Raw genomic sequence first — 16724 nt, 5'->3', positions numbered from 1 at the left:
GGGTGGCTCAGCGGGTTAAAGCGTCTGCCTTCGGCTCAGGTCATGATCCCAGAGTCCTGGGATTGAGCCCCGCATCGGGCTCTCTGCTCGGCAGGGAGCCTGCTTCCTCCTCCCTCTCTCTCTGCCTGCCTCTCTGCCTACTTGTGATCTCTGTCAAATAAATAAATAAAATCTTAAAAAAAAAAAAAAAAAAGAAAAGAAAATACACTATGCAGTCCTCTAGATGAAGCAGGGAACTAGAGCCCAGGCACAAAAGGACAAAATGAATACAACTGCCTAAAGACTGCATTACTGCATAAATACCATTTATATGCCATCAAAAAAGCATTTGGTACTCTTGCTTACAAAATATATAAAAATTCCTCCATTCAAAATGCATAAAAAAGACTAGTACCAACATAGATCTATCTGTAAAACTGAATTTGCAACACATTTTATTTCCCAGAAGAACAAGTGTGATTCTTAACTGGGAATGATTTTCCACCCAGGGGACATGTGGCAATGTCTGATGACATTTTTGGTTGTTACAACTGGGGGAGACAATGTTATGCATCTAATGAGTAAAGACCAAAGATGTCACGATGCACGGGTTACCCTACAACAAAAAAACTGATCAGAACCTATCATGTAAATAGCTCTGAAGTTGAAAAATCCTGTTGTACAGTAAAGAACTATGGCCAATGGGGGTACAAATCATAGCTCACATAAATACTGAAGAAATGCAAGGAAAAAAAATTACTCAACACTTACAGCTCTTAAAACAATAGCATCTGCTGGTATATTATGTGTTATCAAACATTCCTGTAGAAACTGAATACAAATAAAATAATTCACATTCCAATGAGGCAGGCAGTCACACAGGAGACCTCTGATTTGCCATCTGGGAGAACTAGGGCAACTCCCCACAACAGTGTTTATAGTTGTGTCACTAATGTACTACAGGAATTATGTGGGTTTAAACATTCCTCTAGGACAGTGACCTTTAAACCTAGGGAAATATAAAAAGGGCCCACAGACCTTGCAGTTGCAGGTCCTATATTTCATATATATATATATATATATATATATATATATATATATATATATATATATATTTCATATATATAAGTTGCAGATTCCTATATTTCACCAAAGATTTCACCTATTTCAGCAAGTCTGGAAGAGGGCCAAGAACCTACTTGCCTCCCTTCAGCAGGCAGTTCACTGGCCAAACTTCAGAAAAAAATGTTCTGGGGCAGGGGCCAGACCTTTTATTGTAAAGGGCCAGAACAATTTAGGCTTTGCATCCATGTATCATCTCTGTTGCACATTTTTGTTCTTACTTAAAACTGTTGAAAAATGTAAAAACAATTCCTAATTCGTGGGTCATACAAAGACTGAAGCAGAAGGGTTGGCACCTGTAGCTATTTAAATTTAAATTATAAAAATGCTGCAATATTAAAATTTAATCCCTCCTCTCACAGCCACATTTCAAATACTCAAATGCCGTAAGATTCCTGGTGACTACCATATTCAACAGCACAGACACAGAACATGTCCAGCACTGAAGAAAGGTCTGAGGGGACAGTGCTACTCTAGAACCTCACCCCTCAACCCTGGAGAGCTTCAGCATTACTTGGAAGCTTGTTAGCAATATAGAATCTCAGGCTCCACCAGATCTATTGAATCAGAATCTGCAAATTTTCTTAGTGATCTGCATGTGTGTTAGTTTGAGAAGCACATTCCAGAAAATTCATAAAACCTACTGAAACAAAGGACAAGCTCTTAAGAAAACCTCCAATAAAAGGCTCTCTGAAACTTTCTTATCCAGACAGCTCTTTCCTGAACTTTACCTTGAGGATGTCACAGCACACCTTTAAACCTATGGGAAATAAATTTAAAAAATGCAGCACCTGAGAATAAAATGTGTATCTTAAAATGAGGTAAATTCTAACTTAGAAATTTCAGTGATGCTTCTAATCCTTAGTGAACGCATGGAAAACAAAACCAAAACACAAACATTTGTTTTAATGTTGAATGGGCACCCAAGTCACTCAAAGGCTAACTGACTAGGACAATCTGATTTTCACAGCAACTGTGTGATTCAGGTTCTTGCTTTAGCAAAACTCTAAATTACCACACCACTACTTACCACTCAGGTCTCTCCAAAACTGAGACTGCAATCACTAACTAAGAATTTAACATTCTTAGGATAATTAACAAACACCAACCGTATAAAAGGGTATTCATAGAGTACAGAGACAAAGGGGTTATATAGGTCATACATAAATACAATCAACTTGAAGAAAAACCTTAAAACTTGGGATAAGAAATACATGGTTAATATATGCCAAGTTCATAGCTGTTGTATAATTTAATATGCTAAAGGCTAAAGAGTGAAGCAAATAATGACTATACCTCTTGACCAGTTAAGAAAAGTAGAAGATCTCCCTCCTCCTCTTCACACATATGAATTTGGATCACTGTTCGAATGGCAGCTTCAAGATAATCTCTCTCTGGTTCAGGAGTATAAAAGATCTCAACAGGATGTGTACGTCCAGGAATAGTTAAGAGAGGACAGTTATCAAAGTAAATCTGGAATTTCCCTGCATCTAGAGTAGCGCTCATAACTATAACCTGGAAAAAAAAAAAAAAAAACAGTGAATTATTTGAGGTTGTCTTCAAAGATTCTTATATGCTCTTAAGGAAAAAAAACAAGTAATGGTTACTGTTCTATATATAATATATATATTCTATATATGTTATTTAAAAACCTATAAAAATCCTCATACAAATTAATTATAAAAAAATCAAATGTTGGGGCACCTGGGTGGCTCAGGACATTAAGCATCTGACACTTGATTTCAGCTCAGGTCGTGATCTCAGAATTCTGAGTTCATTCCCCACCCCGAGCTCAGTAAGGAGTCTGTTTAAAGTTCTGTTCTCTCCCTTACTGCCCCTCCCCCCCCGGCTCATGCTCCCTTTCTCTAAAATAAATAAATCTTTAAAAAAAAAACAAACAAAAAAACACAGAAATGCTGAGCTATAGTAAAAGTTACTAACATTTTAAAAAATTAGAAAGAAACTCAATATCCAATAAACTACACTACATCTTCATGAAACAATACCTTAAAACCCAAAGTTCATAAAATGTTCCTAACATGTTTAGTTTACATAATATGTAAAAGGGATTGATAAAAACATTAATACACAGTATAATTACTACTGTATTAAGACAGAAAATGATAACCTTGCACACAAGAATAAACAGAAAATGCAAAAAAGACAAAAAAAATCAGTGGCACAGATATAAATTTTCTCCTTCTTCCAAATCACTTTGAATAAGCATAACTTCTTCAGAAAAATTCCTACATGGGGATTTTCTACACTGTTGTAAAAAGCCACAGCCACAAAAGGCCATTCAGGGGTAGGGCTACAAGACAGGGCAGTCACCCCCACCCCCCACAATGTAAATCACACATTACAGGACCCATTAAAAAGTTTACTTAAAAAGAAGGCACCCCATAAAACATTCTACTACATAGTAATTTCTACTTTGAATTTCTTTCCTAAAAGCTTTAATAACCCACACCTGATTTCACTTATATGTGACCTCTAAAGAACAAAAAGCAGAAACAGGCCTACAAATACAAAGAACTGGTGGCTGCCAGAAGGGGGTGGAGGGATGGGCAACGTAAGTGAAGTAGAGTAGAAGTGTCGAACTTCCACCTATGGAATGCATAAGCCATGCGAATGAAAGGTACAGCATAGGAAATACAGGCAATGGTATTTTAACAGTGTTGTATAGTCACAGATGGTAGCTATACTCAAGGTGAGCACAGCATAATGTATGCAGAGTTGTCATTACCAATCACTATGCTGTACATCAGAAACTAAGATAACGTTGTATGTCAACTATACTTCAATTAAAACAAAATAAAAACTTCAATAGTTCATAAAGTTTAATCAATAATGACAGCATTAATTTTTCAAATACATTCTTTAAAAGCGTAATTTTAATTTATAGGCAAAAACATCCTAAGATAACAATTGTTTTAACACCCAGAATCTTTCTGCACAGTGTACAATCCCGATAACACATATACTAACAACTGAATGAGGAGCCCAAGCTCCAATAAATGGTACACACAGGCACAGCAAAAAAAAAGGCACTTCATGGAACGGCTGGGTGGCTCAGTTCATGATCCCAGGGTCCTGGGATTGAGCCCCTGATCGGGCTCCCCGCTCACCGGGAAGCCTGCTTCTCCCTCTCCCACTTCCCTTGCTTGTGTTCCCTCTCTGGCTGGTTGTCTCTGTCAAATAAATAAGTAAAATATTAAAAAAAAAAAAAAAAAAAAGAGAGAGAGAGAGAGAGAGAGAGAGACAGGCACTTCCTAAACTCTGTGAGGCAAAAAGGTCAGAAAATTCAGTCCGTTTTAGGCCCTTATAAACGGTTTAACACTGGCCAGGGTAGTGGCAATATAACAGACAGAAAAAAAAAACCCAAGCAAACTAGGTTAAGTGAACACATTTCTGAGGAAAGGCTTGCCTGTTCTGGGTATAGCTGTTCCTATTACCCAACATGACGAGTTATAATGGGTGTGTTTATGTTGGGGCAGGACAAAGATTTGAGGTTTCTATATTTAATGAAAGGTAGGGTAAGCAGGGTTATTAGATCACTAGAAAACAGGTAGGTTAGAAATGGAAAAGATTTGGCTTAAAAATAGATTACTAAAAAGTGAAATCATACCAAGAACACACATGAAGACACAGGTACATACCTTAGAAACAAATAAAAATAAGAATGTAGGTACTTACTGGTTCCTTGTTTTACAACTGATATTTTATAGGTGATTAGAGTGATTGGCATATATCCTGTTTTTTTAAATAAACATTTTTTTAATGAAATAAATGAGTAAAAAAATTATTTCACCTTTAAGTCTGATCTCTGTCTTACAACTTCCTTCAGAACACCCATGAGGATATCTGTAGCCAAAGTCCTTTCATGAGCCTCATCAAGAATTATTACACCATAACGCTCCAGGAGGGGATCATTCATAGCTTCACGAAGTAGCATCCCATCAGTCATATACCTACATTCACAAAAAACAAGTTGGCCAAGGTTCATTTAGAGCATTTTAAAACTCAACTTCATGACATGCAAAGACATCAGGAAAATCAAAATTAAATTTTTCCCAAAACAAATGGGCTATTGTTTCATAATCAATTGCAAAATTAAACATGAAGAAAAATTTCTAAGAGTATCAAACAAGCTATACACTACCAAATTTTGTCAGGTGAGACTGTAATACTGAAATGCAATAAGAAAACGAGATTAAATCTGCTTATGGAATATAATGAGCACATGGTTTCATACAAATGCCAAAGCCAAAACGCATCACTTAAGTGAGTTTCTCAAAAACAATTTAAAACAAAAATGTTCAACTTGCAAAACAAAACTAAGAAGTCACTTTAAGTTGTTTTATAATACCATATCACTAAAATGTTACCACAATGCAAATGCACATTTCTTTAAAGCCGTATTAGTAATTCCCCACTTAAGCCAACAACAGGCTTTCTTGGTTCAAAAGGGCTGAGACAGCACAAAAGTCTACCATCTGTTTGCCCCATCCCATCCAATTCAACGACATAATGGCAAGCACAAAAAGGAATACATTCATGGAATAAAGGGCAGCATTAGCACTACAAAAATGTTGATAAATACGTGAGATACAAAAGGAAAAAGACATCCACTAAATCAATGCAGAGAGGGAAAGGAGGTTTAGAGATGGCTCAAGATAAAACAGCTAATACAGCACCCAGATGCAGGGTGGTTTGGTTTGCAAGTGGTGTTATGGGCCAGCCATCTCCCATCCATTATACTCTGGCTGCTACTGTCACTAAGAGAAAACAACTATCCCTAGAGTTTGGCACACGGACAAAACAAAGTCTGCCTGGATAGACTAAAGTCACAGTTCATTCAATTCATGATTTACAAATTTAAAAGCAGTATAAAAATGAGAAGTCATCATTTCTAACTTCATTTCTAACCATCATGGGGTTTTTATTTTTCACAAAGTAGTCTAACCTAATCTTTCATGGACTAACTTGGTATTTTTAGCTAATGTGACTTGCTGGAGCAGTTAAATTCACTAAATTGACAATGTACAGCAGAAGTGAACTGTTCTCCTTATTTCACTTGAACTTAATTCTAAATTTAGTAAGACTTTGGGCAAACAAACCCATCCTTACTCTATATATTTTAGGCTTCTTATTTGACCATATTTTTTAAACTAAACTACATTTCTGCAATTAACACAGAATTACCTGAAGATTATTTTATATTAAGACCATGAAAGAAAAAAACAGTGCCAATTAAAATATGACTCAATGGCTTAACGACAGTGCAGCATAGTGCATGAATCAGCTACACTATAGCCTCCAGCTGCTTTGAAATATCTCTGATCTATTTGAGGACATTTAGTAATTTCTCCTGACTTCAGCTGTTAATTACTGACATGAAATAGGCAATCCTTTTGCACATTATCTCAGTAGCAAAACATAATACAGCTTCATCTGCTTGTGAGTAACTTCCTCAGATTCCACAAAGCTCTTGTCTGTTCTTTCATTAGGGGGAAAAAAAAATGAACTGGTCACTCTTTGAATAATAAATATTTGCTTAAATACTAACAAATGTACACCATGCTCAGTATCCAAGCTTACTCATTCCAACATGGAATCCCAGGATAATCTTTTTGAAGGCATTTTAATTAGCAAATAAACCCAGTACACGTAGTTCCAACAATAGTGAATTACTTATCTGAAGTGAAAGATGTACAGCTAGATCAAGTTCAAGCACTCACAGGCAATAACCACCACCAAATCGCTACCAGTTTATAAGACTCTCAGATTGTAAAAATGTACCTCAATCTCAAATACTAAAAATGTGAAAAAGTCACAGAACTGATAAAAGTACCAGGCTTTAACTTGAAAATTCCTTGAAACTTGTTAAAAAAAAAAAAAAAAAAGTCACCCTCTTTATTTTGATCTTTTCCCTCCTTACACTCAAGCTTCACACAACCACAACAGTGTAGAGGCATTTAAAAGCACAGCTAACCCCAATACTAATTCTTTTAGATTTTTCTGAGGGGAAATGTTGCAAATAGCAGAATACAGATACTGTATGTTAATGGAACTACTATTTGTCTGGTTTTATTAGAAAGTACGTATAGGGGCACCTGGGTGTCTCAGTGGGTTAAGCCTCTGCCTTCACCTCGGGTCATGATCTCAGGGTCTGGGATCGAGCCCCACATTGGGCTCTCTGCTCGGCAGGGAGCCTGCTTCCCCCCGACTCTGCCTGCCTCTCTGCCTACTTGTGATCTCTGTCGAATAAATAAATAATTTTAAAAAAATTAAAAAAAAAAAAAAAAAAAGAAAGTACGTATAATATATGTACTAAGTTAAATGGTCAACTAAACCCTCTGACTTCCAGACTCCAGAGACAGACTCCTAACAGGGTCTCAGCATTTGATCATCACTCAGTGATCTAATTTTGAGATGTTACTGTTACCTCTCCTGCACGACAGGAATGTAGGAAGTCTGCTGTTTGTGTAATAGAGAGCTTCGGAAAAAATTACATTTGTAGGGGCACCTGGGTGGCTCTATCAGTTAAGCGTACCAACTTTTGGTTTCAGCTCAGGTCATGATCTCAGGGTTATGAGATGGAGCCCCAAGTTGAGTTGGGCTCTGCGCTTAACAGGGAGCCTGTGTGAGATTCTCTTCCTCTGCCCTCTCACCCACTTGCGTGCATGCACTCTCTAAAAGAAATTAAATTTGAAAGGTCTCTTAGAAATATAATCAATGTTGCTGCTTTTCCAGTGCAGAAAATTCACTATTAGTAGTTAACTTTCCCAGAGTCTCAAAACCAGCTAAATACCTTAAGACTAAGTATCACTGTACTGATCCCTGGGCCCCTCCTATACTAACATATTCTCCTCAAAGTCCAAGAAAAATGTACATATAAATATAATAGCAAAAAGTTACCTGGTGTGGGGGTGGGGGTTGGAAACATACAGAAAAAAGGTAGTTTGTAAGCTCATCTGTGATCTACAGATAAGCTGTCATATTAAAACAAAAGTACTACTGAGTAAATATTAAATATTAATATTTAATAGAATATTAAAACATAAGTACTATACTACTTTCTTTGTCCTCTGAAATGACTGCAGCGGATGCTCTTAGTCAGCCAAACTTTTTCTAACCTGATTTAATTGACCCCCAACCCTCAGATGGCCTTTTAAAAAAAGATTTATCTGAGAGAGAGCACGCGTGTGCACATACAAGAGCCAGACAGGCAGAGGCAAGAGAATCTCAAGCAGACTCCACACTGAGTGAACCCAGAGCCGGAGCTGGGCTTGTTCTCACAACCCTGAGATCATAACCTGAGCAGAAACCAAGAGCTGGAGGCTTAACCAACTGCGCCACCCAGGTGCCCATCACCTTTTAAATCAGGGAAACAGAGCCAGACCTCCCAAGTACATCTGGATCTTCTATATAAAGAGAGATCTTTTAAAAAAAAAAAAAAAAAAAAAAAAAAAAAACCCAGGGGTCCCTGGGTGGCTCAGTGGGTTAAAGCCTCTGCCTTCAGCTCAGGTCATGATCCCAGGGTCCTGGAATCAAGCCCTGCATCGGGCTCTCTGCATCAGACTCTCTGCTTGGCAGAGAGCCTGCTTCCCTTCCTCTCTGCCTACTTGTGATCTCTATCAAAAAAAACCAAACAAACAAAAAAAAAAAACCTCAACCCAGTACCAGATGGAAGTCACATAAAAGTGTCCCCCCAAAACAAGTATGCAGGTACATCCTTTTCCTCCTACCTATCTTACTTTAACACTGAGTAATGCTCTCTTTTAAGTGTGTACCAAAACTGAACAGATTTCTGCCATCTAACATCTTTCTCAGCAGTCACCTCAAAATTCTAATCTTGTCTCTATTAGTATATCTTATTTAACATCTGAAAAACATACTTTTTTTTTTTTTTTAAACTCGTTTGTTAGGCCTTGAGAGTTTTGGGACAATTCTTTGCTGTGTGTCACCACAATCATTGATTCCTTTATGGCATGCTTTCATTTACTAGACTTCAGGCACTGTTTTCTGTTGTTATATTATTACACAGTAAATTTTTCTTTCTATGGGTGCTGTTAAGTTTTGATAAAATTACAAGTGTGCCAGTATGAACATACACAGTTGATTTTAGAAACACTGGACTTTTCTTAAAGTACATTAAGAGGCTCCAAAGTACAGACATGTTCACAGGCAAAAAAACAAGAAGGGATGAGGCTGTGGATTAAAACCCAAGTTCAATAGGTCAAATGTCAAAATAATGAAGACCAATCAACTGACCTGGCCTATTTCAAGAACAGAGGGGAAGCTGGGAGCAAGACCACACACCTATCCTTCCCCCAGGTTTCCTTCCCCCTCTGGGTTTGTCCTTCCATCGAGACTCCTCTGACCTCTTGTCACTGTTGTTTACTTATGCTATCGAGAGGAAAACGGAAGGGTCCTACACTTCTCCTAATTAAGCCACTATCAGATTTACCGGCAACTTTGGCACACTATTTGAGGTGATTTTCTTTCTTTATATTTAGAGTGACTTGATTCTGATCCTTTCTGTTGTTTTGTATGGAACAGCACTTTATCTGTATATTAACAGAACTGTTCCCCTGTATCCTTTACGGTTTTTCCTTGTTTTTGTTTCCTTTTTAAATTATGCATGAATTTTATGTGTATGTGAAATTAAGGTCCTTATTAACCCTGAGAAAAAAGAAAAACCACCCAATGACTTGCTACACTACTGGATAAATGAAGCCCTCTGCTTTAAAAAAAAATGCAACCAAACACAAAACACAGAAAAAGGCAGAACCTGGTACTGTTGATCCTATAAAAGCCATAGCCATTTTCAAGTTTAACTACCTTCCACAGTACTAATGAATATTTAACCACAGCAAGGCATCAGTCACAAAAAAGCAGGGTGTCACAATAATAAAACTTTGATCACCTAATTTTGAAGTTTCAACAATAGACTAATAATTGAAAACTGAATAGGAGAGTCAAACTCTACCTTTGACTGGATACCCTAGTATTCAGTGTTCTTCAGTTCTGAAACAAAAACTTGCTTAAGTAGTCATCTGTACTACCACCTGTGAACCAGTTAAAAATATAAAACTTGGGTCTCACCCCTGACCCACTTAATGAGAAATTTTGAAGAGGAGGCATAGCAATCTGTTCAAACAAGCTTTCATGAGTCTGATGCTTGCTAAAGTCTGAGATGCACTAGTCTAAATCAAGTTATAAAGAGGCAGATTAAATAGATGCCTAAAGCAGCAAAAGATCCCTGAAGTTTAAGTCAGAAACAGTTTATATTTTCAACTATGACTGCTTAATTAATAAAATAAACAACAAAAAAAATTCAGTGTGCTGAGTAGTATGAACTTATCTTGAGAATTTCTTTTTTGCAATGGGCACATGCAAATGGCATAACACAACTCTAAGCCAAATGCCAACCATGACCCTGACCAATATCACCAATTCCAACATGAAAAAAGTATTATAAAACATTACAGACTACAAAGGTATTACTTAGTTTTCTGTTTACATAGATTTATAATTTTTTGAAAAATTTCTCAATTTGTCTGGTTCAAAGAAAAAAACCCATAAAGAAAATAGATACATAGGTGAAAGTTTCCCAAAATATACACCAGAAATTTTTAACAAACTATGTATAAGATTATTCATAACTTTAGTGGATGTCAAAAACTAATGTACAGCTGTGCCTACATGGGGAAACAATCCCCAATAACTTAGTGTTACATTCTCTGGTGTAGGAATGTGTTAAGAGAGACACAGAGTGTGAACCTACCTAAATCCCTACCTCAAACCTTTTATCTCCTTAAAAAAAATTCAAACAGATCAAAGATGTGTAAACAAAAATACTACAACACATGGATTCAAATAATTGTTCAATAACTGAATACATCTTCTTCAATTAATTCAAAACACCTATATAAAATTCAAGTTTCTACATGGCATAAAGTGAGACAAACAAAGCAAAGAAACATGGCAAAGTGAATAAAAATTGGAACTTAAATCCTGAAGGCCAATTTTGTTAAGAAAATTGCAGTTGATATCCAGAATGCTAATTCTGTTAAGAGCTCCTACAATCAATATAAAAAAAGCCAACTAACCACAGAAAGATGGACAAACACCAAGTTTCATTAATCCTGTAATATTGTACATCTTTTTCAAATTTACCTTCTCTGGGATTGGGATGCATTTTAAAATAGCACCTTATAAATAACTGTCAAGCAGGTAGCAATACTTCAGGAAAAATGAGGAAAGCACTACTCTAAGCCCAAAAAGAAACACAAATGGCTCATAAATAACGTGTAAAAAGCTCAATTTCATACAAAAGAAATGCAAATTAAAACCATAATATTCCATTTTCACTTAAAATAATGACAAAGAAAAAAAAAAGTTCCACAATACAATGCTGGCAGATACAGAAACAAACATTCATTTGCTCATTCCTTACTGGTCAGAGTAGATAAATCTCTATGAAAGGCAATCTGGCAATCTAATAAAATTCAAACATAATCCTATAACCCCACCAATTTCATTTGTAGGGAATTCATTTCAGGCATATATGTGTGAATGTGTGAAAAAATGTGTGTACCAGGTTTTGTTAGGAGGGTACTATGGACAGCACATGTTTTTCTTTTTAATATTTTATTTATTTATTAGAGAGAGAGAGAAAGCACAAGCAGGGGGAGGGGGAGAAGGAAAGAGAAACCGAGAAGCAGACTCCCCACTGAGCAGGGCTCAAATCCCAGGACCTGGACATGACAGCCAGAGCAGAAGGCAGACACTCAACTGACTGAGCCACCCAGGGACCCAGCAAGTGTTTTTAATAGCAAAAACTGCAAATCTGAGTGCCCATCAATAGAATAAAACAAACTATACAGTCATTAAAAAGAGTAAGGCAACTTTATATTTACTGTTCTAGAACAATATAAGTGAAATCAGCACCTATCAGTAGATGGGGTACCTGGCTAGCTCAGTAGGTATTTGAGCATGCAACTCTTGATCTCAGGGTCGTGAGTTTGATTCCCACGATGGGTGTAGAAATTACTTTAAAAGCAGCCCTATCAGTAGGATACTTTTTGAATGACAACAGTAAAGAAACAGAAATGACAAAGCTAAAACAGCTTGCACTTACCAAGAACTTCATTAGAAAAAAACTATATGTAGTATACTGACTTTATAAAATACAGCTCTTTTCACTACTATAAATAGTGAAGCCTCAACACCCACATCCTACCCATCCTTTACAATGCCAACATTATGAAATGGTCAATTACCAACTTTTAAACATGCTCACAGGGAATGCTATTATGGTTATTCAGTAGGTACCGATAGTCATCAAATTACCTTCCTCCAACAATTTCTTCCAGTATCAGTTATTTCTATGCCATAAGCATAAAAATAAAGAACTATCCTCAAAGGAAAAAAAAAAAAAAGAACACATAAGTCAGTTAAAAATGAAGTCATTTACCTCTTTTAGGTGATCTGGCTATTTCTGGATTCATCACTAACTTAATGTCTTCAGTATCTATAATGCTAGCATTGTATTTCTCAATTTATATAGTTCTACGAAGTTACATCAAAAAAAAACAAAAAACAAAAAACAAAACAAAAAAAACCTTTAGAAACCTGATCATGTGAACACAGCAGTTTAAAAAAAATAAGGTATTTGGTTGTTCAATAAGATCACCTAAAGGATAGTTTATGTATAATCCCCTAGCACAGTCCAAGTTTAGATTATGTAGAACTTTAACATCTATTTATATGTCCAGTCAAGAGAAGAGTAAACTACTTCCTTCTTTGGGTATAAACAGGTCATTTAACTTGCTACAGTAAATTGATTCAATTTGTTAAATGATACCCTATTTCCAGAGAATAACTATGCTCTTACCTAAGATTCAAAACAATTTATATTATCATTTTCCGTAACTGATATGTGATGCCACAGAACCACTAGCAGAGGTATTTCATTATGTGTATTCCTTTCAAAGACACTATCTTTGCAAGGCTTAATTTTTGATAGTCGCTCTAACAAAAAGCAAATATAAGGCAAATATCAGTGTAGAACAGTAAATAAAGGTGGCAGTGTCCAACTCAACTCCATAGTTTAAGAAACTGACATCACACTAGTAGATAATGGTGCTTAAGAATGAAATAAAAATATTTTGATTCCGGGCGCCTGGGTGCTCAGTGGGTTAAGCCTCTGCCTTCGGCTCAGGTCATGATCTCAGGGTCCTGGGATCGAGTCCTGCATCAGGCTCTCTGCTCGGCAGGGAGCCTGCTTCCTCCTCCCTCTCTCTGCCTGCCTCTCTGCCTACTTGTGATCTCTCTCTCTGTCAAATAAATAAATAAAAATCTTAAAAAAAATTTTTATTCCAATGTATGTGTGGTATTTGTTTAAAGGCTACTAAGTTGTTAGGACATAAATACTCAGAACTAAGTTTTTAGGACCAAACCAATAAATAAATGGAATTCTGAGTCATTTCTTCAGGCGTAGGGTACCTTGAAAAATCACTGAGACATTAAGCATGTGAACTTAAGGTAGCTTAGGAACTTAGAAGTTCCTACTTAAAACCTAGCTGAGTTAATCTCCTATCTAAGTCCATCCACCCTTCTCAGCTCAGATGAAATACCTTCTCCTTTGTGAAATCATCTATATAATTCATGTGACTAAATCAAACTACATTCTTAATTGCCTCACAGCTTAAGTCCCCAACCAAGTCAGAGAAGAACTAGTGACACTAACACAGTTCTTTTGTGTACTTAATATTCCTTTCATTTGTAAAGGGATAAGCAAACATTTATATAGGGTCAAGTTCAACTTGATATATTTAAACAACACTAATCTTACTAGAATCACAACAACCTATACACAGTATTGGTTACAAAGAACAAACTACAAGATGTGAACAGTCACATGGAAAGGTACGACACAGTATTTTGAACAATTTGGAATCTACAGTGTTCCAATGCATTTCTAATACCAAAAAATGGACAAAAAGAAAGCAAACAGAAAACCGCAAACCCCACTTATATACAACCTGTACAGACAGCCTCATAGTTCTGAGATCAGCATTCAAAGCATACAGCTTTATCTGGGCAAACAGCTAAAATATATTGGTATGGTTCAGTTAGCTATGTAATCAAGCAAAAGAAATACCTAAGAAATTAAAAACAGGCAAATTATCTTTTCAAAATAGACTGCCCATTCCTCAACAAAATTCACAGAAAGCTAGTATAAATGCATAGGTTTTATTTAACATTTTGTAAGATGTTAAACACTATAAACAAAGAGTCTTCTAGAACTAAACCTTTGCAAGTACTTAAGTATAAACACAAAGACCAAATGTAATATATGCATACCTTTAGGAAATCAAGTTAGCTTTTTATGAATGAAAAAAAAAATCAAAGAATTCTAACTCTAAGGTGACAACGATGAGTTTTCAGCCTGACAGAAAATGCTTAAGTGGTAAATAACCATATTTGTTCTTTATCACTACCTCTTTCTAAAGATTTAGTAAAACTACCTTATCTATCCCCAGTGCTATACCTGATTTAGAACAAAGCCTACTCTACAACATATGTTCAATAAATTAGTTTATAATTAATGTTTATGTAAATAATGGTCTTTAAAGTACCAGGCCTATTTCCATGGCTTACCTCCAGCCCTAAAAGAGTATTTGGATTCATTCATTCATTTCATAGTGACAAGTAATACCCAAGTTTTAATTCAAGTTAAAACCCCCAAACTGTAATTCAAGTGCTGCATTAAAAAGAACGTTATTAAGCTGTTTTTATGTCTCTTTTTAATTAACTAGGTTAACTGCTTAATAAGATCCAATAATTTCTCACACTGGAAATCTACCACCCCTAACAGCAGCAGCAAAGTAGAAATGTTGACTTAGCACTTGCTGGGCGACAGGAATTATTCTAGAGGCTGTACACAAATTAACATATTTTATCTCAGAACCACCATATGAGGTAGTTATTATCAGCTCTATCTTCTGAAAAAGCAATAAGCACAGGGAGGCTAATTAACATTGCCAAGATCGCAGCTAGTAAGTAGCAAAGCTAGGACACAACTCCAGCCCCGTAATCTGTGTCTGTGGCTTAGGATATATTTCCCTTTGATTCTCTTCTCAACTCATCTACTTTTTAATAAGGCTGCCTTACTGGAAACCCACTGTGGAATCTCTAAATAGTCCTTATTCGGTTGGTGCTTCTAACTCAAGCCCCAAAGAATCTACTATGAGTAGCTGCTACTACAATGTCGGGTCAATTCTCCCCAGTGTCAACCTTAAGGTTCTGTACCAGCCAACTCCTTATTGTAGCAGTGTTTGTACTGGAATCTCGTATTTATTAAATATTTTTAGATTTTCTTCCATCTTCTCGTCTAAACTGCCTTTTGGAAATTAAAAAAATGTGGAAAGTCTCTGACTTGTATTATGGAGAATAGCACTTCTTTGGCTGGTTAGTTCAAAACTTTTCTCCCTCAAACTTTACAAGGGGTTTATCACACCTTGAGACCCCAAGTTCTGTTCATTTCTCCTTTATCACCTGATTATAGATTTAAACTATATCCTGTCCTTAAGTTTTCTAGATTTTTCCAGCAGCTTGTCCTGAAGCTATATATACCATAAACAACTCAGGATGGTGGTCTTACAAAACATGCATCCTTGAAGAAAAGAGCTACACTACCTTTGCTTCATAAACATTACCCCAGATTAATTCCTTAGCCTTTGGCCCATCCCAAAATTGAAATGAATATGACACCCAAAACCAAATGATTCAGAACAGAAACCAAATTATATACACCAAATCACCCTATCATCATGCTGTCTCCACCAAGAAATCAAGGAAAATTCCTCTTCATGAAAACCAATCAGTTTTTCACATTTATGTTGAAGATTCACCCACAACCTACAGTGTAGTGACAAATTTCACACTCTCCTGTTGCCTTTTCCATATCAGGTTTTTTTTTTCTTTTTGAAGTTCCATGCACAAGGCAAGTATACAGATATAGACACAAACTCTGTTTCCCAAAGAGTTTATACTCCAACCAGGCAAAAGAAAGAAACCAATCTTTAATTATCCATACTATCCATAAACCAGTCCTATATCATCTCAAGCGATGAGGCATGGAAATACTGACTTACACAAATCATTTGGATACTTGAAAGAATACACAAACTGCAGTGTCTTCTCAAGTCAACTCTTTTCCCCTTCAGGAAAAAGGGTTTTAAAAATGTTGCTCGATGGGCGCCTGGGTGGCTCAGTCAGCTAAGTGTCTGCCTTCAGCTCAGGTCATGATCCTAGGGTCCTAGGCTCGAGCCCTGCATCAGGCTCCCTGATCAGCGGAGTCTGCTTCTCCCTGTCCCTCTGCCCCTCCCCGATCAATATATAAAATCTAAAAAAAAAAAAAAAAAAAAAAAAAAAATGCTGTTCCATCTGCCAAGAAAGCTCTGCTCCCTGTACCCCAATCCCTACCCTGGCAAACCATTATTCAACTTAGGCTTTTATTCCATCTTCTCTTTTCCAGTCTAAATTGAATTTCCAAATCATGCCTTCATACAAACCCTGGTATTCTCTTTCAGAAGCCTAATCACAAT

General features: G+C 36.4%; 1 protein-coding gene across 1 annotated transcript in view; it reads right to left on the bottom strand.

The window, feature by feature from the left end:
- The window catches only part of LOC111148954 (DEAH-box helicase 15), a 56855-nt gene that overhangs the window by 24498 nt on the left and 15633 nt on the right, over window positions 1-16724 (bottom strand). The window contains exons 4-5 of the mRNA XM_022505791.1: window positions 4913-5072; window positions 2398-2616 (exon numbers count right to left, since the gene is read on the bottom strand). Of these exons, the coding sequence (XP_022361499.1) occupies window positions 2398-2616; window positions 4913-5072 (379 nt within the window). The remainder of the gene's footprint in view (window positions 1-2397; window positions 2617-4912; window positions 5073-16724) is intronic.

Source organism: Enhydra lutris, unplaced genomic scaffold (genome assembly GCF_002288905.1).
Source record: "Enhydra lutris kenyoni isolate GAN:26980312 unplaced genomic scaffold, ASM228890v2 scaffoldscaffold21, whole genome shotgun sequence".
In the NCBI taxonomy this organism is placed as follows: Eukaryota; Metazoa; Chordata; class Mammalia; order Carnivora; family Mustelidae; genus Enhydra; species Enhydra lutris.
Note: the sequence above shows the minus strand (reverse complement) of the source record. Positions and strands in the feature narration are given on the sequence as shown.